This window comes from Hemiscyllium ocellatum, chromosome 4, assembly GCF_020745735.1.
Source record: "Hemiscyllium ocellatum isolate sHemOce1 chromosome 4, sHemOce1.pat.X.cur, whole genome shotgun sequence".
Classification (NCBI taxonomy): Eukaryota; Metazoa; Chordata; class Chondrichthyes; order Orectolobiformes; family Hemiscylliidae; genus Hemiscyllium; species Hemiscyllium ocellatum.
The window spans coordinates 112,903,581-112,930,801 of record NC_083404.1 but is presented as its reverse complement, the minus strand read 5'-3'; the positions used below and the strand labels follow the sequence as shown (position 1 = coordinate 112,930,801).

General features: G+C 41.0%; 1 protein-coding gene across 1 annotated transcript in view; it reads right to left on the bottom strand.

The window, feature by feature from the left end:
* tg (thyroglobulin) overlaps positions 1-27,221 on the bottom strand; it is a 370,830-nt gene that overhangs the window by 101,945 nt on the left and 241,664 nt on the right. Inside the window, exons 43-44 of the mRNA XM_060824055.1 lie at positions 3,168-3,332; positions 151-318 (exon numbers count right to left, since the gene is read on the bottom strand). Coding sequence (XP_060680038.1) covers positions 151-318; positions 3,168-3,332 — 333 coding nt within the window. The remainder of the gene's footprint in view (positions 1-150; positions 319-3,167; positions 3,333-27,221) is intronic.

Below are 27,221 nucleotides of genomic sequence, written 5' to 3'. Positions count from 1 at the left end.
TCCTGATCTATCAGATTTAGTCACACAGTAGAGCATGAATTCACCGTCTAGCCTTATTGGATGATCAGTGTTGTGTCAGTCTACAAGGGGTTAATTGTTTCACAGCTAAGAATACATTCCAACATTCTTAAAACAAAATTTTGATCTCACCTTGAGTGTTTTTGATCTTCTAACAAGCCCATCCTCCTCTGCGCTCCCAATCAATAAGTCGACCTTGTGATATCGGTCATGGGTTAGGGCAGTGACAGGAGGCTCCTGCAGATAAACCCCGTCCACTATGGGAGCCCATGAATGGAATGGTCCACTGACAGCTAATAGCTGTGGAAACACAAAACAAACCAACATTCACCTTCAGACCTGAACCTGAATATGGAAACTTGCATTCATTTACGCAAATGAATTTACTGAAGAACATCAGAAATATTAGATGAAGAAAGGCCCATGTTCATCAGGTTTCCTCACAGATCACAAAATGCAACAAAAAATTGAGCTGTTGCTTACCCATCTCAATTGATCTCTTAAAAATTAACACTTTTAAAATCTATTGTGTGTGAGAGTGAAGCGTCTGGGCCAGCAATTTTTTTTCCCTTACTGCCCTCGAGAAGATGGTGGTGAGCTACCTTTTTGAACCATTGCACTCCATTTTGTGAAGGTACACTGACAATGCCATTAGTGAGACTCCTCCAGGATTAGGGTTAGGCTCCTCCCTCACATTATATCCTGAACCCCTCTTCCCTCACCCTGAACCCCCTCCCTCATCACATCTTGACACCTCTCCTCCCTTATCCTGACCCCCTCCTCCTTCACATTGCACACTGATACCCCCACCCCTCACACTGCATTCTGACACCCCATCCTCCCTTATCCTGACCACCTCCACCCTCACACTGTGTACTGATTCCCTCTTCCCTCACAATGCACCCAAGCACCTCCTCCCACACACTGACACCCCCTCTCTCACACTGCACCCTCACTCCTATCTTACCTCATCCTGATCCCTTTTCCTTCTCACTGCACCCTACTCCCCTCCCCCTCACCCTGATCCCCTCCTCCTTCACACTACACACTGACCCCCCTTCTCCCTCACACTACACACTGACCCCCCTTCTCCCTCACACTACACACTGACTGCCCCTTCTCCCTCACACTACACACTGACCCCCCTCCAGCCCCCCACATTACACACTGACCCCCCCTCCCCCACGCTGCACTTTGATCACTCTCCTCCCTCACCCTGACACCCCTCTTCCCTCACACTACACACAGACCCCCTCTTTCCTCATGCTGAACTCTCTCTCCTCTCTCACTCTGACCCCAGTTCTCCCTCACACTGACTCTGAGCCCTTCTCAGTTCTTCATCAAAAAGCTACCTGAATATGTTTTTGCAAAAGGCACCGTCAGATATTAGCAGGTACCGTTTACATTTTAAACGTGCGTGACTTGCGCAAGCAGAGTACATGAGGCATTTGCAGCCTTTTCTTTACTTGTTCATCCCTTTCTAAGATTATGATGAAACATTTTTTCTTCTTGAGGGCAATGGGAATCTGGAATTCACTGCCTGTAAACTTGGTAGAGACAAAATCCTTCAAAACATTTATGAAATATGAACTTGTGATGCCAAGGTATACAAAGCACTGCGCAAAGTGTTGGAAAATGAGATGGGAATAGTTAGTTGTTTGTTTTGACCACTGCAGACATGATGGGCTGAATGGCCTCTTTCTGTGCCGTAGATCTTTATGACTCTAATATTCTGATGAACCATTCCAAATCCTGTAGTAAATTGACTGCTGAATGACTCAATTTTACCTAAACAAATCTGTGGATTTGAGTGTGTTAAAACGCTGGGGTAAAGTCTGATAAAATGGTTTACAATCAAATCCCGCCTTCAGTGGTTATTCTGACCTTAACCTTGCATGTTGTGCAGATGGTCAACCAGTCCAGTCCAAGGGGATGAATTGGAATTTCAAATATGCTGATGAGACACTGAGTTTCTTTGTTATTCAGGTTTTTAAATTTAACTCTGATTGACAGGGTTTCCAACCTGAGCTTACTTCAGATGATTTCAGGAGGCGAATGTCTTCACAGCTACCTCCTGGATCAAGGTGCTTCATCTGTAAAACTTGAAGAATAAGGAACCATTTCTCCATGTCGATCCCTCTTTTTCCCTTTCCCGAAGGCCAAGGCCCCAAATTCCACTTCCCTTGGCCCTTTGTCTGTCCCAAATGCTCGTGAGCCCCAAATCCCACTCCTTAACTTGAGGCCCCAATCCCTCCCCTTAGCCTTTGAACTTTGACCCCCCCCCCACCCCTCTCCAAACATTTGACTCTTGTGCACCATCCAACACTCTGCTTGCAGAAAAGTCTCAACACCTATCCACCTCCTCACCACCACTGGACATGTAAACTCCCACTTCAATTCCTCCATCTCCATTGGTCTTTGGACTTGCAGCCCACAGAAACTGTGACTGTGTGAAGGCAGCTGAACTTTTGTTGCTGCTGTTAATCTCAGATGTGTAAAATACAACCTGCCCTCCTTCCTCCACACCTCTACCTGACCCTATCCTGGTTAAAAAAAAACGATAGTTGCTATTTCAAGGAAGTGACTTTTGGAATCAGAATTTTGGAATCCTGCACCATGTTGGCTAACCTGGAGATCCCTTCTGTCATTACAAAAATTCAGGGCAAAGTCTGAATCACTTAATGCATCAAATTATTCCCCATAGTGATGTATACAGAAAATATAACCCCATTCAATTAGACGCTTACCACAACATGAACTAGTTCTTTGAAAGGAATGTTTCCACTCCCTTGTTCTTTCTCTATTACCTCACAAAATGTTCTCCTTCAGATATTTTTCAAATAATCTTTTTGAAAGTCACTCCAGACACTGTATCTCCCACCTTTTTCAGGCAGTACTTTCCTATCATGGCAGTTCACTGTGTGTAAAAAGAAAATCTCAACTCTCCGCTCGTTATTTTCTCATTGGCACAGCAAAATGGAATGGAAAAAGTTCACAGATCATTTCATGACAGTAGAATCAAGTCACAAATCATGGCCCATATTCATGGTAAAATAAATTAAGTTTTCTGGTTAGGAAATGCATACTGAAGCATGATTAATAATATAATCTAAATCCATTAGAAGAGTATTTACTGCGTAGGTACCGACCTTGGTCTGTGCAGCATTCAGGGTCAGTGCGGGTAGAGCATGGAGACAGGGTAATAAGATTGTTTTGTTAAAGGGTGGACAGCCAACTTCTTCAGCCAGTTTGGTGATTTGTTGCTGGGCTCTCTTCTTACTCATCACAGCACTCGGAGACAAGGCTGATCCTCCCTTAATAATGCAAAGGAAATACAAGGAATACAAGTTGAACCAGTACAGAGACAGATCTGATTTGCTTAATTTAGTCAACTAATTTCCTAGTAACCCAAACAGAGAAGAAAAAGAACTCTGCACATATAATGTGTCACATCAAATCACATTCTCTCAACTGCTTTAGTGAAAGTTTTAATAATCTCCTTTAAGTTCTGTTATCCTGTTCTCTGAAGGTGCTGCAATGATGGTAAACTCTTAAAACCTGATGGTAGCTGAGAGAAGGGACAGCATAGTGTGGTAAAGGAGCTGAAATTCCTGGAAAATAATGAAATAAAACAGGCAACTCTTCCTCTTGAGATATAAATAAATATGATTTCACTAAAGACCCTCATGAGGTAATAGTTCGACTGAGCTCTAAAAATAACATATGCATGTCACACATCTTCTGACTATATTGGCTACATGTGTTTCCTTTATATAAGAGCCATGGAAAGCCGAACATGAAAGTGAAATTTTGCATACTTTTTAGGAGGATAGAGGAAACGTTGGCAGACCCAGAATTTAATGGCTATCCCTGTTTCCCTTGAGAAGTGGCACTGTGTCTTCTTTATTCACATACACTCCATCACGCAGGAGGTCCTACAGTACTTTTAGGGAGAGTGTTCCAAAATTCTAATCCAGCCACAGTGAAAAGGCAGGAAAGGAATTGACTTGAAGGACAGCTTGTTGATATGATGTGTGCATGCAGGAGTTGTCCTTGTCTACCTAGACGACAGAGGTCTTACTGTAAACAACAAATGCAGGAGATCAGAGCAGGACACACAGCAGCCACGGAGAGACAGCAAGTTAATGTTTTGAGTCTAGATGATTTGCTCCTACAGAGGTCTTGTTGAGGTGCATTTTGATGAATCCTTGCTGCCCTCCAGCTCCTCAGAGTTGGACAAATAGCCAAGACCACTGGTGTCAATGGATCACTTGGTCATGGAGAGCTGCTCTGTTCTTATGGCCACCCTTTCTATACGACAGTTGAAGACATTTTCAGAACATTTATGCTTTTCTTAGCTTCAGGAATTTGAGGAAAGATATTAATTACCTGTGACGTACTAATACAAAACAGATGAAGAATTCAATCTCAGTTCCTTTTGCTTTATCCTTGGGTGAAGAAGCTGCTCTTTTAACAAGGTTATATTGTGCTTGGCTCCTTTTTTCAGAGAGGTTACAAATAACACAGACTCCAAAAAGGGTTGAAGGGTTTTAGGGCCAATTCAATAACAGATACTGCCTCGGGCAGAAGGCTTTCAAGCTTAAAAAATTGTACAATGAAAGGAGGGTGGCCCATTGTCCCACCTTAGCTTTTCTCTGGTTTGGTTTGATTTTTAGGAGTAGTGTGGAAAAAGCTGCTGGACCCAATGACGCAGGTCCAGGCTGGTATTCTCTGTGACTTCTATCCTGTATGAACCTGTGTTTGAGTTTTCCTTTTGTGTCAAGGAGTGTTTATTGGGATTGTTGCAAGTATTTGGAATAGCATCATTAAGTTGGGATGATTTGTTGGGTTTTCAGAGAGGTTAACGTTTTCTGTATTCTGTTTTCTGTTATTTGTGTTTCATTCAGTAATCGTGTAAATAAATTGGAATTTGTTCAAAATTAGGTGGATTAACCAGTGGCATGTCTCCTGGAATATCCATTGTCCACCTGCTTAAAACAACTAGCAAAGTTAGGGTTTGGGCTACCTTCTTGAAATGTTTTGAGGGAGATCTGGCCTGGTCCATGACATCTGTCTGCTTCCACCATAATGTTCATGATACTCAAGATACTAGGAAATACGTTTCACAAAATTGGTCCAGTATACTTTATACTTTATGACCAGTGGGTGGTATTCAGTTTGGCATATTAATCATTTATTCGCAAGTTTCTGCTAGTGGAAGTTTACAAGATGTCTCTTTCAGAGCTCACTGAGAAATTTATGGGAAAAACAGAAGCTTTATAAAACACAAATATTTCAAATCTGGGGATGACATTTATGGATTGCTTCAGCTTCAGTCTTATACTTTATTGTGTAATTAGAGCCAACTATTCCCTGAAGGTCTTACAGCTTTGAAGCAGGCACTGTAGAATCTGCTATTGTGCATTTTGATTGAGTATGATCCTAATGCTTGCTAATTATCAATATCCTGTTACAATCCAATGAATTGTAATGCTAAACATTAAAGGACAAGACTGTATGAACAATGTTTGACAGCATTGTCTATTTTAGGGCTTCACTTTCAGTGATTCATTTCACATCTTTCAAAGCCTGTGATTTTTCAGGTTTTGACATTATAAACTTTTGCACCTTTACCTCAGATGCCTTCCTTGCATAAAACACAACTCCTGTAAAGGTAACCTCTCATTTGATGTGAATCAATGTGTGTGCCCTCCTATGTCTGATACCAGATAGCTGTACTGAATCCAAGTCACAAACAAACTCCCACTGTATTCATCTTAGTAGCCATGGCAAGGAAAGTGATAGAACAGAGACCCTACCAAACAATAGGTATATAATTGTAATTATGATATATTAATGAATAAATAGATAAGAAAACACTAACAAAAACAGAAAGGTAATAAATTATATAAAACATGGTAATTCCTATTGTAACATTGATAAAACAAAATATAACTATTTTTAACTCACCACCAAACCAGAAATGAGAAGCAGAAAGGGGTAAATACTCAATCCTTGTTGATTTCAAATCAATAGAGAAGTTCCCTGGAAGAGAGACCCGGCCCATTTTGCAGTTTGCTCCTCACTGGCAGAGGCAACAGCGTCTGACCAGAAAACCAATAATCCTGGACAGAGCACTGTTTCTAAGTGGCTGCAGTATTTGACAGCTTGGCCAGTCTCTTGGCACAAAACATGGTAAGGCTGGGGCTTTTGTAGATTTTTGGGAAGGATGGACATTAAGTGATAGCATCCAAGGTCGTATTTTGCAGAGACCAAAGAAATAACTCTCCTCTTCCAGGCCTCGCAAATATTAAGTCAAACTTAAGTTATGTGGCCTTTTGCTTGGCACCCAGTGAAGCCTGTGCAGAACATATGTGATGAACTTCAGCCTCAGTTAACTCCTAAAATGCTAACTGTATCCCTATACGTGGTTGAGAGTGTGTTGCTGGGAAAGCATAGCAGGTCAGGCGGCATCCAAGGAGCAGGAGAATTGATGTTTTGGGCAAAAGCCATTCCTAATGAAGGTCTTATGTCCGAAACATCGATTCCCCTGCTCCTCGGATGCTGCCTGACCTGCTCTGCTTTCCTAGTAACACATTCTCGACTCTGATCTCCTACATCTGCAGTCCTCACTTTCTCCTGTATTTCTATACGAGCCATGAGAACACAATGTTGACATCAATCTAACCCAAGCCTGCTATGTCTGCCCAAATGAGATCTTTTGGGAATACAGCATCTGCGACATTGTCACCAGGATTGGGACAATATGTTGTACCTGACCATTTTCACAGTGCCCTCTTTTTGCAGGTTGGGAGGCTTCAAATTTCAGGTCATGATGTCCTGAATCAATCAGCAGGAAACCTTTCTTTGCTGGAGGGACAGGGCAGTATACCAAGATATCTATGATGCAAAGACTATGATTCTGTGCAAGAATAAGGGGACTACAGCAAATGTATCAATTGCAGAGGTATCTCCCTGCTGAACAGCTTTGGTAAAATATTCTGTCTCTTGCACTTGTCAGATTGCAGATTCTAAATGAAAGTCCAGCTTGGTGTCAGAACTGGAAGGTTTACAGTTGACATGATTTTCTCTGTTTGACACCTGCAAGAGTAACGATGTGGACAAGAGAGACTACCCCCATCACTGATTTCACCAAGGCATTCACCCACGTAACCACAGGTCTATTTCAACCGTTGGAGTAAAGTGGCTCCCCACTAAACCTACGCAATATGACCTCTTCTTTCCATGACAAGTTGATGGGTAAAGTCTGCTCTGATGGGTCAATGTTTGAACTTGTGAAATTTACCGTGGTATCAAACAGGGCTGTATCCTGGCACTGATGCTCATTGGCATATTCTTCCCTTTGTTTCTGTTATTGCCTTTGGTCATCAATTTAGGTATAGTCATATTATAAGCAGAGTGATTGAGGTATAGTGCCACCAGTAGTCTTCCTTTCTGTGCTGAGTCAAGGGTCAATCTGAAAGCCATAGACTTTAAACCTATACCCTTGTGTTCTTGTTCCTTTTGCCAGTGAGAACAGCTTCTCCCTGGCTAGTTTATTCAGCCCACTCATGAATTTGTAAAATCTCTTCTCACCATTCTTTTCATTAAGGATAATAACGTTATCAATCTATCCTCATGACTGAGGTTTTCACTCCTGAAGCTATTATTTTAAATTTCTTCTATACTCTCTTCAATATACTCACATCTTTCCTATAAAGTGGTGCCCACAACTGCACACCATACTTCAGCTAATGTCTAATAAATGTCTTATACATATTTACCAATAGCTATTTGCTCTTGCAATCTATGCCTCTATTAATAAAGCAAATGACAGTGCATGCTTTTTAAACCGCTCTCTCCACCTGCTCTGATACCATCAATGATACATGTAGATATCAACTTAAGTCGCTTTGCTCCTGCACCCACGTTTGAATTGTATCTCTATTTTAGGTTGTCTTTTAATACTCTTCCTATCAACATGCATTTCCTCACATTTCTCTGCACTGAAACTGCATCTGCCACCTATCCGCCCACTCCACCAGCCTTCCAATATTATTTTGGAATTCTACGCTTTCTTCCTCACAATTTCACAGTCCGATAAACAATGTCTGTACTTCTCGATGGCTTTCACCAGTTGCGCAGAATTTATTAACCTCATTATGATAAATACAAAAGAGGTTTGAGCAAGATCATATTGGACACAAAATGTTAACTCTGTTTCTGTCTCCACAGATGCTGCCACACCTGCTGAGTTTCTCCAGCACTTTCTGTTTGAGTCTGAATTGAAACTGTACACAGATGTGACAATATGCACGTGCCACACACATCGTGGTAAGCACACAAGTTTCCTTGGTCTCAAAAGGTCAAGACTAACATTTATTTCCCCATCACCCATTATCTTGAGTTTGATAAAATTAAGTGGTTTGTGAAGGGTCAGCCTAAAAACAGAAGTTGCTGGAAAAACTCAGCAGGTCTGGCAGCATTTGTGAAGAGAAATCAGAGTTAATGTTTAAAGTCTGGTGCTCCTTCCTCAGAACTTAAGTGTCAGATATATTGGGGTAACATACAGACCAGATTAAAACTCTAGATTTCCTTCTCTGAAGGGCATTAACAAACAAGTTGGATTATTATAATTTGATAGCTTAATTTAACTGATAACAACTCTTTATTTCTAATATTTTTGTTTAAACTGAATTAAATTTTCAACCTGCCATTTTTTAGACTCCAGAAATATGCATAGATAGGGCTATGACTTTGTCATGAGGAGGAACATAAAAATGAATAAATGCAGAATTTAACATGAATATCATGTGATTGTATATATTTATGTTTAGCTCACTGTGTGATTTTCTGATATAAAGAAAATGTGTGTGGTCAGTATATTCCCAGAGACTGTGATACCATCATTTTGTCACAGCTGTAAACAGAGTTAACTCAGACTCAAACATCATTTTTCTCTTTATTCTTTGATGAGATATGGTCGCTGGCAGGTTCATTGCCCACCACTTGAACTTGAACTAAGAATCAAACACATTGTTGTGGATCCGAAGTCACAAGTAGGCCATGGGGAGGTGATGGCCTAGAATTATTATCACTAGACAGAGAGCCAGGTTCAGATCCTGCTGTGGCAGGTGGTGGAATTTGAATTTAATTAAAATCTGGAATTAAGAGTCCAATGATGACCGATAAACCATTTCTAATTATCAGGGGAAATGAAAAACAACCTGGTTCACTAATATGCTTTGGGGAAGGAAGTTGCCATCTTTATCTGGTCTGGAATATATGTGACTCCAGACCCACAGCAATGTGGCTGACTTTCAACTGCCCTCTGGGCAATAAATGTTGCCCTCATCCCATGAATGAATTATGACCAGGTAAGGATGGCAGATTTCCTTCTCTTAGAATAATATTATGAAATAAATGTGTTATACAACAATTGACACTGGTCTTCAATCTTTTAAGCTTTTAATTTCAGATTTATTAACTCAATTCCAATTTCACCATCTGCTGAGGTGGAATTCAAACCTATTACCCTGGGAAGTTAATCAAAACAACTGAGGATGCTGGCACTCTGAAACAAAAACAGAAATTGCTGGTGAAATTCAGCAGGTCTGGCAGCAGTTGTGCAGAGAAAGCAGGTTCAAAGTTTTGGGTTCAGTTGCCTTGCTTCAGTTTGAGTTCTGAAAATGTGTCACTGGACCTGAAGTGTTGACTCTGTTCTCTCCACAGATATAGAGGACCTGCAGAGTTTCTCCAGCAATTTCTGTTTTTGTGCCCAGGCCATTAGCCTGGTTCTCTGGATTAGTGATCCAATGGTAATAACAAGCTACCACCAACACCCTCTAAACTGTCTGGGTGGCATCAAGTTGAAGCCATTGCTCTACTTACTTCAGTTTTAGCTCAAGTATAGTCAGAACTTTCCTGAAAAGATCAGTGAGCCCTGAACTGAAAGTTAATTAGGTCAATCGAAAATAAATCCTGGGCTGTGTTGCCTATGTAAAATCATAGACTGTAATAAATTTTAAAAGCTAAGTCACTTCTAACCTCTTCTGTTCCTAAAGGCACTGACATTTTAGGGCATAGCCCTACAGAATAAAGATCAGAGGTGAAAATCTTGGCTGATTTTTCCTTCCTTCCTTATACATGGGGTGCTGACACCAATTATAGCATGTCCTTCTACAAACTATGTATAGACTTGTTAGTTCAGCTCAAATGTAAAAGAGGAAGTAGTGAGTCAACAGTGAAGACAGGGAGAAATTCTTTTCCCAAAAGGCATTTCATAATAAGTGAAAATTATAAAAATGAATGGTGTAAATGAATCAAGTAGATTTGTAGACAATGGAGACTGAAAGATAGGAGAACAAATTCAGCAGAACTGCTTCAGAAGCTTAGACATTGGGAGTGAACAATCAGCACTGTTGCCCGGGATTTTCCAATTGCCAGACCATCATTATGCCAGCATGATGGGAGTTGTGCATGTGATCCTACGGAATGCCTATTGAAATAGACTCTGTAGGGATTGCCCCAGGAAACTGAAGATTCTGCTGGACAATTCCTCTACTCTTGGAACATCAGGCGGTTATGATAAAATTAAGTAAAAGCAAAATGATACAGCTGCTGGAAATCTGACACAAATGCAAAGGAGTCTGGAGAAACTCAGCAGGTCTGGCATCATCTGTAAAGAAAGAAACAGACTGAATGTTTCAAGTCCAAAAAGACTCTTCTTAAGAATTGAAAAGGAGTAAAATTATGTAAACATATACTGAAGAAAACTTAGACTATTAAATACTTACTCTCATTCTGAGCAGCTATTCAATTGACTTCATCCTTACCCCACACACCAACAACTCTGCCTCTCTCAGACGCTCCAGATCCTGACCTAACACCATGCCTCCCTCCAGGACATGACACTTAAAACCACCACTAGACCTTCAGAGTTGATTTACCTGCCCTCTCCATTAATTCATGCACATTGACTCCAGGTTATGGAACTAGGCTTGCCCTCATTGCTGGCTCAAACATCAATGTAAACTGCACTGGGCAATATTTTTAATTTAAAAAAATATTGCAGCGACCATTCAGCAACTTTGGCTTTTAAACAAAATTTTTCCCATTTCAGCCCACAATAAAAATACCAAAAATAAAATTTTACATCTCTCCACACTTAAAAATAACATTATTTCCAAAATATCATATGTTACAAAATATGCGATATACAAACAACAAAACACAAGGCTTGCATCCATCTTTCTTCCTTCCTCTTATACAACCTGGTACAATCTGAGCACTGCCTGCGATTCTGAACCTTTGCACTTCAGGCTACAGCAGCTGATTGTTGTGAAGAGGGAGCGTGGTTTTCTCATCCTGACAGGTCTGCACGACTGGCTACTGTCAGAATGGGAGTATGGCTCTGCATTTCTGATGAGGCTCTGATTGGAGTCTCTTGTCCTGTGCTCACTTTCATAACATCCTCCCTTTGACATTCAATGGTGTTAGCATCACTGAATCTCAACTAACAACATCCTGGGGGTTATCATTGACCAGAAACTCAACTAGACTCACCAAATGAACGCAGTAGTTACAAAATCAGATCAGAGGCTTTGGAATGCCTCAGAGAGTAATTCACCTCCTGATTCCCCAAAGCCTGTCCACTATCTACAAGCACAAGTCAGGAATGTGATCTCATACTCCCCATTTGCCTGGATGAGTGCAGCTCCAACAACACTCAAAGAGCTTAACACCACCTAGGGAAATGCAATCCCTTTGATTGGCACCACATCCACAAACATTCAGTTCCTCCAACACCAATGTTCCATAGGAGCAGTCTGCAGAAATTCGTCTTAGACATTCACCTCATCCTCAGACAGTGACCTTTCAAACCCATGACCATTTCCATCTCAAAGGACAAGGGAAGCAAATACATGGGAACACCATCAGCAAGCTCCCCTCTCAGCCACTCACCATTCCGACTTGGAAATATATTGCTGTTCTTTCACTGTCACTGGGTCTAGATCTTGGAACTTGTATCTACCTGTAGCACATGGAATGCGGAGGTTCAAGAAGTCAGCTAACCTTTTCAAGGATAGTTAGGGACAGGCAATAAATGTTAACCACCCAATGACACCCTGACCCATGAGAGGATGAAACAAAGAGGCAGAGTGGTGACCTAGATCAGTTTGTCACTTCTCAGAAAATCCAGCCCAAAGTGACAGCAGCTTGACTTTTCATTATTCCTTCCATCTGATGAATTTTGACTTTAGGAGAGCAGTCTTACTCAATTTTCATATGCTGATAATTTAGATTAATGAAGACTGATCTACCACATTTCCAAAATTACCGTGAAGCATACTTTCCAAAAAAACAACAAACATCAATGTCAGTGTTCACTATGTTCATACCTCACTTGCTTTTGTAGTGGGGGAATGGATGCTGAGAAGTGATGACTCAGTGGTCAGTTCACATACAGTTCACATAATATCGATCTAATGAATATGGCTGAGTCAGTGCAGATTGAATTAGCAATGAGTGTATGTTGATGAAATTTGAGTGCTTAAGGACCTCTGAGTTGTTTCTGTCTGTTGTGTGTTGTCCAGGTCTTACCACTGGAATTGACTGCATGACTCAATTGATTTGCAGTTTAGTGCTTTGCGTCTTGTAGTTGTTGTTCCATACCTTCATTCAGATTGCATATAACAACTGAAGCATTTGTAATGAGCAAGTTGATTATAGCACAAAGTGATACAATCGGTGGTGATTTTTGAATTTGGATTTGTAAAACTATCAACATTCTCCAGTGTAACATTGCCACTGCAGATAAATCAGATTGTCAATCTCCTAGACCATGATATATATTTTTCTCAATGACGATAATCATACCAAACTCTTTACTGACATGAAAGCCTGTCCATTGTTCCTCAATATTGAATGCTAATACAACACCATCAGTGACGAGCAACTCTCAGATGATGTCTTTTTCTAACTTTGTCTTGGATCGCAGGTGAGCAAGACTGAACAACTTTCCATCCGTTCTTATTTATATGTAGCCATCTGAGATATAATGAAATGTTTCAGAGGTAATTCATGTGAAGTTGCATTGAATCTTACACATTCAGGCAATATCATACAGTCCTCGAGAGAAGAATCAAGCAGTCTAGCGTGAAGTCCCAGTGGAGACAAATATGTCTTCTCTTAAAGAATTACAACTCACTTGTTCAATGTAACCTTTTTCCTATTGCTATCATACATAAAATACCTGTTGTATTTATGAAACATGTGCTTCTTCTTGCTAAGCATCCCCTGTGACTTCTTCATAAAAAGCAAGAACGATATGAGAAAAAGCTTTCTCACATAGCAAATAGTTAGGGTATAGAATGCACTGTCTGGAAATGTGGAGGTAGCAAGTTCCCATGAGGCATTTAAGAGGGTCTTGGATGATTATTTGAAAAGAAACGATGTGTATGGACACGGGGAAGAGTTGGGAGATTGACACTCGGAAATTATGCTTATTTGAATAGTCATTGAAGACACAATGGGCCAAAGGGCATCTTTCTGCACCACAACAATCCTGTAATCCTGTAAAGGAAATCATTCATTTTGGATACAATAAAATGGGAAGCCTTCAGTTTACCCACAGAAGAATGGAAATGTCCATTTTGGTTGCAGAAGGCAGGAAACCCCCATTTTGACTGAAGCAAATGTGGGAAAATCCTTAGTAAGCAGCACATATATTGCTGTATTACAGATTTTGAAACTTTAAAAGAATGAATTAAGCCAGAATATTTGTACTGTACAATGTCCTTAAGGCAAGGAAAACAAAACACCACTGCTGTACTGAAAAAAGAAAGAATCTGGTTGGGAACAAGACTAAAACATTATTAACCTAAGACAGTTAGAAACCTTTAAACTAAGAGAAGTAAATAACCACATTGGGAATAAATAGCAGAAAATATAATACTGCCAGGCAGATTTAATCTCTGAGATGAGCAACATGATGGCTCAGTGGTTAGCACTGCTACCTCATAGCACCATGGTCCTAGGTTTGATTCCAACCTCAAATGACTGTCTGTGTGGAAGTTACACATTGTCCCCAAGTCATCGTGGGTTTCCTCCAAGTGCTCCATTTTCCTCCCACAGTTCAAAGATGTGAAGGTTAGATGGATTGGCCAATGGGAGGTATAGGGTTGCTGGGATAAGGTAATGGGGTGAGTCTGGGTGGGATGCTCTTTGGACAGTCTGTGTGGATTTGTTGGTCCAAATGGGATTCTATGAAAAAAGATAGAACCCAAGATTGGGCATGCTGCAAAAAAACAATTCTTAAGATACCATATTGCTTTGAACCTTGACAATAAATCACAAGATGAACAACTATTATTTTATTCATAGGAACTACAGCTGATGATATTATAGCTGGTCAAGGCATAAAAGGCAGCACAGGCACTTTTGAAGAAGCTCTACCAGTGTCAACAATGATTTTAATCTGAAATCAAGTAAAGTTTTTGAAAGAACGCAATTTAACATTGAAGTTCAGTATCTAAGGAAATCGACAGGATAATTGTCATATTTCATGGCTACAATCTGGCAGAATTATTCAATTGGACATGTTCTATGATGAACATGCATGTGCTGAAGACTATGGCCATTATTTATAACTTCAAAACATAAAATGAGTAGAAATGCTATCAGCTAAACTTACGTACAAATCTGTTTACCATGATCCACACACCATTGCCACAATAAAATGATTGCCCACCATGTTTCCCACTAGCATTCTCCTCTTGTCCTCTGGAAGCTTTAATTTCTTCCTAAGGTGTAGCCATAATAAGTTTCCTTGCTCAAATGACAAGTCTATATTATGAACTTCAAAATTATGCTATTTTCAGCAGTTGACAACATTACAGCTAATGTCTGATATCTACTTATTTGGGGTCTTCATGGCCTGTATCATTACGCTAATCACAAACTAAATTCATTGATCCATAGGAGAATGCTAAACATTTCGGCATGAAGTTATCTCCACTTTAACACAAACCAATGAAAACTATCTTATGAGCCCTCCTCTGTTGCTTTGCTTTTACATTTTCTGTTCCAATGAAGATGTAAATGCTTTAAAATCAGCATGATATTTTGTAATTACCAGCAGTGAATCCTGCTTAAAAGCAGTTATCATAGCAAAGAGATAAATATGCTCTTTCATTTATTGATTTTTTTACAGTTATGTAGTTGGTTCATCTGCAACTGATGTCCAGACCCATAAACAAGTAACTCCATTAACTAAAGCCCTTATCATTTCTGTATTTATTTGGAAAGGTTGCCCAACTGTTTTTCTCATTCTCTTGGCTCCACCTCCATCTATGGTTCATTCTTTCCCCCTCCCCCCAACCTCTTTCTTTACCACATATACCAATCTTTTCCAAGCTACAATCAGTTCTGAAAAAGGGACAATGGACCTGAAACTTTCTTTCTCTCCACAGATGCTGCCAGACCTGCTGAGTTTCTTGACCACTTTCTGTTTTTGTTACATCCTGTTTATGTTATTCGCAAAGTACACTTCATTCTAACGAAAATAATGTTACCAACTAAGGCACTGAACCGTAACAGTCTCTGGCACTGAGAGAATCATCACTGAGATTGTTTTTAGCCTTTGTCTTTAACATGAACCCTTTGTAAGGCTGATGTCTCAGTAATGTATGTTGTTCCTGGCAACCAAAATGATTCTATCCCCTTTTAACCCTAAAGTCCCAAATTTAATGAGGAGAATTGAAGAAGAAGTTTTTCCATGAGTTTACATTTCAGTGTTCCTTTCACATATCAAAAATTCAGACAATGTGCTAGAGTGTACCATTTATGACCCACGTTACCTTTCATCACTCAATTAATAAGTTCAGTGCTCTCAATCACAAATAGTAAAATAATCTGAAAGTATGTTGAAACCAAAACAGGAAATTCTTTCAGATTAGTACAGCCAGCATCTTAAATAGGGTTTTGTTGCAGGATTGTAAACAGAACATTAACATGTACTGTCTCTTTCAAAATTAGTAGGAGAGCTGACTGAATCTGGATGCATAGCCAGCATTTTCCATGATATTACCTTTCTATTTTATAATTAAGGTGCCCTTAGAATAGACACACTTATCGGTCATCTCTACTTTCTCTGGGAAATTTGGCAGTGACCTTCCTCTTGTAATGTTGATAAAATTGCTTAATAAAGTAGGTCATTTTAGACACAGTTAAAAATTAACTATGGCAATGTGCAACAGGACTTCCATGTAGGGCAGATAACAATTAGGATGATAGATGTCCTTAGTTAAAGGATATGAATGAACCAGTTTCCATGACTTTGATTAGTGCCTACTATTAATGGATGCAGTTGTACATTTCCAGTTTGTTAAACTGCATTCGAGTTCTCGATATATTCAATATTCTCTAGCTCAGAGGTGGCTGAACTTTACGGATAGTGTGAGGATCACATTGCAGCAGCATTGCAATGAAAGTGCAGGCTGAGGTGTGGCATTGAAGTGCAGAAGCATCCTGTAAGTGGATTGGAAATATGCCATGAGGATTCTTAGAGACTGGAATGTCAGATGGCTAATGTCCAATGTTATTGCAGCACCAGTATTTGGTTCCCATGGAACATACCCTGAGATGTTAGTGCCCAGTGTCTGCCAAGGAGTTCCTTCAGTGTAAACAGTGAGCTGGATTCAACACTCTTGACTTCCATGCTGGGAATTCTCAATGTCGAGTTTAGTTAGCACACTTGATAACTCAGAAAACTGAATATTGATGAGGTGTGTTCGGCTGTTAATAATGCATTAACAAATAATTATTTCTCTGAATTGCCAACTCATTGCTGTCTAGCTTCTGCACTCGACAGATGCATAAAAGAAGCAATGAGATGCTGCAGCATTGAGAAAGACCTTCGCAGATTTCTTGAACAATCCTGCCCCAAATCTTGCCATAGCCCATGACACTCAGGCACGCCATTAAGAACCTTATTCAATTTCAGCATGGGTCCTGATGAACACCAAACAAAGATACTGGGTGAGTTTCTGTGATTGGTGTAAGAACAAAGAGTGTTAGGTGGGGGTGGGGGGGGGGGGGGTGGGGTTGGGGTGGGGGGTTGGAATAGATTATCATGAGTTGGAGCTAAATTGTCATTAAGGTGACAAATTGCCATTGGCTGAGGGTAATTGCTGGGGAGCAAATGTAGCTTGGAGATTATGAAAGGTAATGGCAGTTGGGTGGAGGAACCTAAGTTTAGATGCATGAGGCATAGGGAATGTGTAAGAATGAGGAGGTGTGAGGGGTGAAGGCTCGAGGGCTGTTTTCTGTTTGTGTCTTTTTCATATATTTGACGAAGTGCTGGATTACTACATTGGCCTATCACCCAGACCATCTCCAAGCTCTGCAGCCTCCAAATGCATTCTAATTCTCATTAAACCTGGGCTTCCCCACAGAATGAAAACCTGCTTATCCCAGGCACTTTGCCTAGCTCGAAAATGTGGCTTATAACTTGGTTCAGCTTGCCATCACCTTTCACTGCATTTGTTTTTCATTCACATTTCCAGTTTCCCATTTCGCATTTTCAATTAAATAAAACAAAACTCAATTAAATATACAGAATGTATAGCTTGATCTGATTGTACCACACATGAGCAAAGGATAGACAACAGAATATAACCTGTTTGCTGTAGATATCAATGTGTACTCAATAGTATCATTATCATCTTCAGAACCAATTAAGGATAAAGCTATTTTAGATCATGTTTTGTATAAAATGCAGAGTAATTAGTAAAATCATACCAAAAAATCCACAGGAAATTAGTGCTCATAATGCAATTGAATATTACATTTAATTTGAAAATTATATATTCCAATCATAATTCTACTCCCAAACAAAGCTACTTGGATAGGTATGCAAGGAGACTTTGTAGGCTTTATGTGATAAATGGTATAAAAGGCATAGCCATAGATAAATACAGGTGGGTGGAATTTTATGAAGTCTGCAAAAGTGGGAAATGCTGTATTCAGATTGACCAAATTAGGTGATAGTCAACATTTCCACTTCCAAATAATGGGTTGAGAAGCAGATATGAAAACAGCTGCATGGTTATGGCATATCAAAACACACATAGTCTCCAACAAGCAAAACTAATGTCATTTACACAATACCTTGCAAGAACTACCAACACTACCTTGGATCAACAGGCAGAAAACTAGCCATCAGGATACATAACAGCAACTAGCCACAAAAAAGACATGACCATCTCTCACTAGTATCTTTACATACAGATGAGGAAGGACTGGGACAACACATCCATCCCAGGACAAGCCAAACAGAGACATGCATGAGAATTCCTAGAAGCATGGCATTCCAACTGGAACTCTATCAACAAACACATCGACTTGAACCCCATTTACCACTCTCTGAGAAAAAGAACAGGAAACGGCATCACCACAGGAAATGATGTCACTGACCCAAGAAAACTGAAACACATAAATAGAAAGCAGGCCACTAACACCAGTGCTTCACTGGAGGCTCACTGATGATGTTAATTTGTATGGTGACAAAACATCTGAAAACGAACCTTCCAGCTCAGTGAGCAAACTTACTTCCAGTAGAATGAAAAAGTCAAGGAAATTTATATTAGCAGTGAAAAAAACACTGGAGTAATTCAAGGGACTAAAATCCAACAAATTCCCAGGAATGTAACCTACATTCTAGGGGTCTAAAAGAGATAGCTGCAGAGATAATGTTGCTTTAATTATAATTTTTCTAAATTCTCTAGATTCTGGAATTGTTCCACCAGAATGCAAATTAGCAATTATAACTGCAATTTGGCAAATAGGTAATGAAAACAGGAAGTTACAAATCAGTTAGCCAGACATTAGTCATCAGGAAAGAATAACAAAGCAGAAGACTGTAAAAAGTGGGAAATTTGTAAATGTTCACTTTCAGGGCAACGTGGGTGTCCTTTGCTGGCAAATCAGGATTTTAGCAAGCATGTACAGCAAGCAATCAGGAAGATAAACGGCATCTTATTCTTTGTAACAAGGGGCTACAGATCTTGTTACAATCCTACAGGGCTTTGGTGAGACTGCTTCTAAAATACTCAGTGCAGTTTTGGCCTTCCTATTTAGGGAGGCAAACACTGGCTAGGGGTAACTATATTGATTCCCAGGCAAGGTTGGCCCGAGGCACGGTATGTGGTGAATCCATGCAGACACTACAATGGATGAATGGACATTGCAACAATCACCAGACAGAAATGTTCCCTCCCAGTCGGGCAACACTTCAAGGATATTCAGCCTTCAATCTTTGTGTAAGTGTCTTCCAAGGTAGTCTTTGAGAAACACAACACAAAATCACCAAGCAGAAACTGATAGCCAAGTCCTGTACCCATGAAGATAGCCTCAACAGTAATCTTGGGTTCATGTCGCGCTACATGTGACCCCAACACACTATTCTGTATTTGTAAAATCTTCCTTACTGTCCTGTTTTAACAAGATAACCTTGATAATTTATTATGATTGCTCTATTTTAATTAGCTTGTACAATTTTGTATTACTTGTTACCTTGGATAGACCCTCGTCATATGAGCTGCAAATGTGTTGCTGGTCAAAGCACAGCAGGTTAGGCAGCATCTCAGGAATAGAGAATTCGACGTTTCGAGCATAAGCCCTTCATCAGGAATAAGAGAGAGAGAGCCAAGCAGGCTGAGATAAAAGGTAGGGAGGAGGGACTAGGGGGAGGGGCGATGGAGGTGGGATAGGTGGAAGGAGGTCAAGGTGGGGGTGATAGGCCGGAGTGGGGTGGGGGCGGAGAGGTCAGGAAGAGGATTGCAGGTTAGGAGGGCGGTGCTGAGTTGAGGGAACCGACTGAGACAAGGTAGGGGGAGGGGAAATGAGGAAGCTGGAGAAATCTGAATTCATACCTTGTGGTTGGAGGGTTCCCAGGCGGAAGATGAGGCGCTCCTCCTCCAGCCGTCGTGTAGTTGTGTTCTGCCGGTGGAGGAGTCCAAGGACCTGCATGTCCTCGGTGGAGTGGGAGGGGGAGTTAAAGTGTTGAGCCACGGGGTGATTGGGTTGGTTGGTTCGGGCGGCCCAGAGGTGTTCTCTGAAGCGTTCCGCAAGTAAGCGGCCTGTCTCACCAATATAGAGGAGGCCACATCGGGTGCAGCGGATGCAATAGATGATGTGTGTGGAGGTACAGGTGAACTTGTGGCGGATATGGAAGGATCCCTTGGGGCCTTGGAGGGAAGTGAGTGTGGAGGTGTGGGCGCAAGTTTTACATTTCCTGCGGTTGCAGGGGAAGGTGCCGGGGGTGGAGGTTGGGTTGGTGGGGGGTGTGGATCTGACAAGGGAGTCACGAAGGGAGTGGTCCTTGCGGAACGCTGATAGGGGAGGGGAGGGAAATATATCCTTGGTGGTGGGGTCCGTTTGGAGGTGGCGGAAATGGCGGCGGATGATACGTTGTATGCGCAGGTTGGTGGGGTGGTAGGTGAGAACCAGTGGGGTTCTGTCTTGGTGGCGGTTGGAGGAGCGGGGCTCAAGGGCGGAGGAGCGGGAAGTGGAGGAGATGCGGTGGAGGGCATCGTCGATCACGTCTGGGGGGAATCTGCGGTCCTTGAAGAAGGAGGCCATCTGGGCTGTGCGGTGTTGGAATTGGTTCTCCTGGGAGCAGATGCGGCGGAGACGAAGGAATTGGGAATATGGGATGGCGTTTTTACAGGGGGCAAGGTGGGAGGAGGTGTAGTCCAGGTAGCTGTGGGAGTCAGTCGGTTTATAATAGATGTCTGTGTTGAGTCGGTCGCCCGAGATAGAAATGGAAAGGTCTAGAAAGGGGAGGGAGGAGTCTGAGACAGTCCAGGTGAATTTCAGGTCGGGATGGAAGGTGTTAGTAAAGTTGATGAACTGTTCAACCTCCTCGTGGGAGCACGAGGCAGCGCCGATACAGTCATCGATGTAGCGGAGGAAAAGGTGGGGGGTGGTGCCAGTGTAGTTGCGGAAGATGGACTGTTCCACATATCCTACGAAGAGGCAGGCATAGCTGGGGCCCATGCGGGTGCCCATGGCAACTCCTTTAGTTTGGAGGAAGTGGGAGGATTGAAAAGAGAAGTTATTCAGGGTGAGGACCAGTTCAGTCAGTCGAAGGAGGGTGTCAGTGGAAGGGTACTGGTTGGTGCGGCGGGAAAGGAAGAAGCGGAGGGCTTTGAGTCCTTCGTGATGGGGGATGGAGGTGTACAGGGACTGGATGTCCATAGTGAAAATAAGGCGTTGGGGACCGGGGAAAATTGTCATATGACTCTTATACTTATCATGTTATGTCAGCCATTTAGTTTGTCCCAGCACCACATTATGTTTAATTTTGTCTGCCTCAATTACTTGGATTATAACTCCTTTCCTTCAGTTACTATTGAGCTGTGGACACTTTACTTACACTGTCTGATACATTTTATCACCTGCAGAGGCTTATTATTCACTCTATTTATACTCCACTCGCACGATAGAGTCATAGAGTGACAGAGATGTACAGCATGGAAACAGTCCCTTTGTTCCAACTCGTCTATGCCAACCAGATATTCTAAACTAATCTAGTCTGTTGTATGTATGGACAGAGGTCAGACAGAGTGAAACACCACCAACAAGGTATCAGACAGAATTCTCTTTAGTGAGTTTGACATTCTCTCTGATGTTTGAACAAACACAATGTTAACTAACATACTTGAGTCCTTTTGCAATCTTTGTAAGCAAATGACCACAACAAAAGCTTAGTCAATGAGGACCACAATGAATTGGCCATGCTAAATTGCCCGTAGAGTTAGGTGCATTGGTTAGGGGAAGTGGGTCTGGGTGGGTTACTCTTCGTAGGGTTAGTGTGGACTAGTTGGGCCGAAGGGCCTGTTTCCATACTATAGGGAATTTAATATCATCACCTAGAGTTGGCTCTCCAAGGGGGTGAATATATTTTATTTTCCCCCAATAGTTAATGTAGCAATCCACCTACCCAAGAACAATTCAGTTGAATATCACAAGAAGCTGAAGTAAGGACTCAGGGTAAGAGATACTGGGCACAGCTATACTGTTGGGCTACTGCATGTAGTGAGCATGCAATAGTTGAAGCCATACAGATTAGGTCAGACCACTCATTGGTAAAAACATTGCTGAAGTGTTGCTGGGGGGTATTTGTCCCAGAAGGTGAGACTTGAAAGTTCCCATCAGATTGGAAGAATAGTAAATTTAGCTCATCTATTCAAAAAAGAAGGGAGATTGAAAGCAAGAATGGGATAGACCGGTAGCAATATGGAATTCAGGAGGTTGGAATTGAACACTTAGAAAATCTTAAGGCAAAGTCAACATGGTTTGTTGAGGAAATTATGTTTGACTAATTTATTAGAGTACTTTGAAGAACTAACAAGCAGGGTTTCCAGATGATGCTAGATAAATGTTAATATGTAAAATCAAACCTCATGGTGTAGAGGGTCACATACAACCATGAACAATGGACTACAGTGGTATGTGGACATAATGTAACATTTTTGTGTAAGCGAGATGTAACAAGAGGAGTGTCACAGAGATCAGAACTAGAGCTTCAACCATTTGGAATCAATATAAATTCTGATAAGGATGCTGATGCTACAATGATAGGTAGGAAAATAAATTTTGAAGAGTAAAGAGACATAAATAGCAAAATATCAAATACTGTTACCTTGTATACTTTGTCAGGAGAAATTGAAAAGTATGTTTTACATAAGTTGAGAGAGATTGCAAAACTCTGAGGTACGGAATGCTCTGGGTGTCAGATCTTTCCTGGTTTACAGATTCAGCAAGTGATTAGGAAGGCAAATGGAATGTTGCTGTATTTAGTGAGGAAAATAGAATTATAAGCAAATGTTGCTGCAAATGTGTAGAGCATTTCTGAGTCAGCATCCGGAATACTGAGTACAGTGCTGGTCTCCATATTTAAGAACGCATGTAAGTGCATTGGGAACCATTCAAAGAAAGATCACTCAACTGATAGCTGGAATTCGGAGTGGGGATGTTGTGGGTGAAGTTTTCTAATGAAAGAAAGATTGGACAGGCTCAGCTTTATCTATTTAAGATTTGAAAAAAAAAGAGGTGATCTTATTGAAACATATAAATCCTGTGATGACTTGACAAGGTTCATGCCGAAAAGATGCTTACCCTTGTGGGAGTGAATAGAACTAGAGGATACAGTTTGAACGTTAGGGGTCTTCTATTTAAGATGGAGATAATAAGGATATTTTTGTCTCAGTGTCATGAATCTTTGGAACTCCATTCCAGAGAACATTGGGCGTGGAATCATTGAATATTTTTGCAGTAAAGATCTTTACAAACACAATAATTAAATGTTATCAGGGTTAGGCAGGAATGTAGAGTTGAGGCCACAATCACATCATACATGGTGTTGCTGAGTAATGGTGCCAGAGTTGCAAGGCCTCTTTGTATGTTTGTCTGGTGAGGATTTGTGGGGGTGAGGGGGGTGGGGGGGGGGGGGGGGGGGGAGGCGGTGTGGAATATGGTGTAAAATATTTCCAGTTTTTGTGAAGGTGGTATCTTGGTCAATCATCCAACTAATACATTCAGTGTGAACACAATTCTTCAATGCCATGTTCAGACACACATCTAAAGATTACACTACAGATATTAGACTGCCTGATTATGACTGTACTGTAGCTGTTATTTTTTTCTCAGGTACAATGGAATCACAGAATTGTTACAGTCCAGGAAGGAGTCCACTGCTTGCACTGGCTCTCCAAATCAGCATCATGACTTTGCACCATTCTCCTGCCTTTCCCCCCATGATTGATTATAAGGAATTTATAATTGTACTGAAGTAATAAGCTGTATTCTTCACACAGTTCCCCAGGAAACCCATTCCACATATTATATTGATCTTTAACTTCAAGCCATCCTCAGCCATCAAATACTGCCATGGGTATGCACAGGTACTTCTCCACGGAACTTGATTTTCAGCAAACTTTATGTTTTGAAAGTTACCATTGACTTCTATTTTGTTGCATTGCTTCTGCAGGCTACTATCACTTTGATGAATTACCAGAAACTGGTAATTTTGATATTAAGTTATCTTTGTGCAATCTTGGTCACCTGCCACGAAAAGAGATCAGTTGCTCTGAAATCTTTACTGATACGGAATTTGTTTTGGCCCACTAAAATACATACATACATAGCGCATTTCTGACGTTCATGAAACTAAGAAAATAATTTTCAAGCACCCTTTCTGATAAATGTTTCTCAATACGAGGCTAGTGACTAGTATCTGTTCTCATGCCACATTTGCTATTGAGTATCTTCAGTAAGTCAGAATCTTTCCTCTTTCATTCTCAGAAATTTCTCAGTAAAACTGGATTTGCTTTCTGCAGTACAGTTATTTGATGAAACAGCACACGGTACATCTTTTATCTCAAAATCAATGTTTGATTTCATTCATCATGTTGAAAGACTTATTTATCATTGTACTTCAACCTATGCATTTAGCACGGTGTGGTCCTCTCTTAAACTTCCATACATCTTTATATCTTCATAGATCCAAGATGGCGGCAGAGTAGGACGCTCCAGCCAGAGCTCAGCTGCTCTGTCCATTCCTTTTTGTTTTCTCTTTTCATTTCTCTCTTCTGTGTTTTTCCTCTTCAACCAGCAGCATGGAGCAAAGTGGGAGCAACCAGCGGAGCAGGGAGGATGGCCAGCGGCCCAATGTGGATGTAGCCAGTGGAGCGGGAACATTGGCAGTAGCCCAGTGTGGGGGTAGCCAGCAGAGTGGGAACTGTGGCCAGTGGAGAGGGAACAGTGGCCAGTGGCCCAGTGTGGGGGCAGCAACAGAGTGGGCTGGTAGCCAGCAGAGTGGGAACAGTGGACAGGGGCCCTATGTGGGGGTAGCCAGTGGAGCAGGAACAGTGGCCGGGGCCCTGTGTGGGGGTAGCCAATGGACCGGGGATGGTGGCCAATGGCCCAGTGTGGGCGTGGCCAGCACAGCGGGGATGATGGCCAGCGGACCTGGAGCCAAGATGGCTACTGGTTCGGAATTGGTGAAGGCCTGTCAGACCATTTGGAAGTCCTTATAGCAAGATTGTAATGTCTAATGTTTTACTGTATTTCTTATTTTCCTAACTATATATATCTATAATGTGGTGTAACTTTTTTATTTATTTCCTCTTTTTTTGTACCTAGGTACTTTGTACCTCAGATGGTGTTGTGTGTTGGTGACATTGTAACTTGAGTATACATGGTGATAAACTGAATTCTAACAAATTGCTTTATGCCCTGTTGTAAGGTTTGTAAAATGGAAGTTGTGAAAATGCTAATTGCAAATGCAAATATAGCTTGATAAGTCTGAAAACTAGGTCAAAACATACACCAGAATTTGCAGAAACACTACTTTTGAGTCATCTTATATGTCTGGTTAACTTATAATTCACACTTAGAGTAGCAATGAGGGGTATGAAATCTCCTAATCAAAACTGGTGTTGAACAATCAATACCTCGTAAGAAGAACAGGAGCTGATGAAAATCTTGGCACTAACTTCAAAAGACAGCTATAAAAATAAAAGCACTGAAATTCCACCCCATCTGTACAACAGCAGCAAGCAGTTCACGCACTCAAGTCCCTAAGTGGAGCATGAATCGACAACTTTGAAATGAACCAAGCTGTGAATGCACCTTAACGGAATAAAGGAAAAAAGAAAATATTCAAAGCTCAACTTATTGTAGTATTCGACGTTTTGGAAAATATTCACCTGCTTGGTTCACTTGTCTAGAATAATCCAGAACTGCACATTTAAAGATTGTGCAGTTTGATTTAAGAGTAGGGTGAGAATTTAATAAATATTTTTTTAAAATATTGGTTACATTTTTCCTCATGTCATAATATACTATATAGGTCAAAGGAATGTATCCTTCTTTATACAGTTTTTATCCCAGCTGAAATAACTCCACATAGCCTGTAATCCTGTCACCAAGTCCCCCTTTGTTTACACATGGAAACTCCTTGACATTGATTCAGCTTCCTGAGAGCCAGCTGTCAGAGTGACCAAAACACTTGACACTTCTGCTTATTTTTTTAAAATTTCTTTTCTACAAACTTGATAAATTCTGCAACATTTTCTATTGAATCTGTATACATGACTGAAATAACTCTACAGACGCCAGGTCACATCTACAAGTCACCCTTTATTTACACATGGAGAGTCCTTGACACTGAGACACTTCTGCTTATATCTGTCAGGCAAGACTCCCTGATTCGGCCAGATTAACAGCCCCAGTCAGGCAACTCATATTCAATAATGTCCACTTGGCTGACCTGGTTACAATCACTGCACCAATGTAGTTTCAGCATGGCCAACTTGACAAAACTCTCCATGTGCATACTCAGACAGCTGCAGTTTCACACTTTATGGTGGAATTGAACATGTAAATTGTACTAATACTATTGTGGGAGATGCCATTGTTAGAAGCATCATCTTTGACTTCCGACATTAACCAAAGGCCCCAATTGTTCATTTAAATTAATGTTATTGCTCATATGTAAGTACTTAAAGAACAATTGCAGACTATGTGGTCATTTCAGGTCTACACTCCTGTAAGTGAACATTAACTGACTTTAGTATAAAAGAGATGAAGACCATCTTCTGAAAACTCAGACTCAAGTATCAGGTGATCTGATATCATTATGTCATATCTCTTTTTGGACATTCTCAGCGGCCATTCCTAGAATAAATCTTCCCCAAGCTGATATTCACATTGATTATATGATTTTCCACAACTTCCCCTCCTCATGTTGTTTTTGTGGTTTCCAGGAAAATTCTGTGAGGTGGTTTTACCAATATCCCTCAATATATATAGAATTCAATGGGACCTTGTAGAGCTTCTGTAAGAGTCTCAATGTTGAGCCCAAAACTTTGGCCAATAGCCTTGTGTCTCTGGTTGAAAATGCAAGATTGGTCTGCCCTATATTATTCATCATGCTACTGCCCATGTGGCATCAATACTCAGTCTTACTGTCTGGGTGCAGTGTTAGGTTCAAAAATGATATCTCCAAAGCAGATTATTAAGGGTGAATTGGACATGGCACTAAGCAATTGAAAGAAGATACATGAAAAGCAGGCAAAGGGAAAGCAGCTGTTTTTTGCTGGCAATGATCTTGGCTTGGGACAAGCCACTTTGCA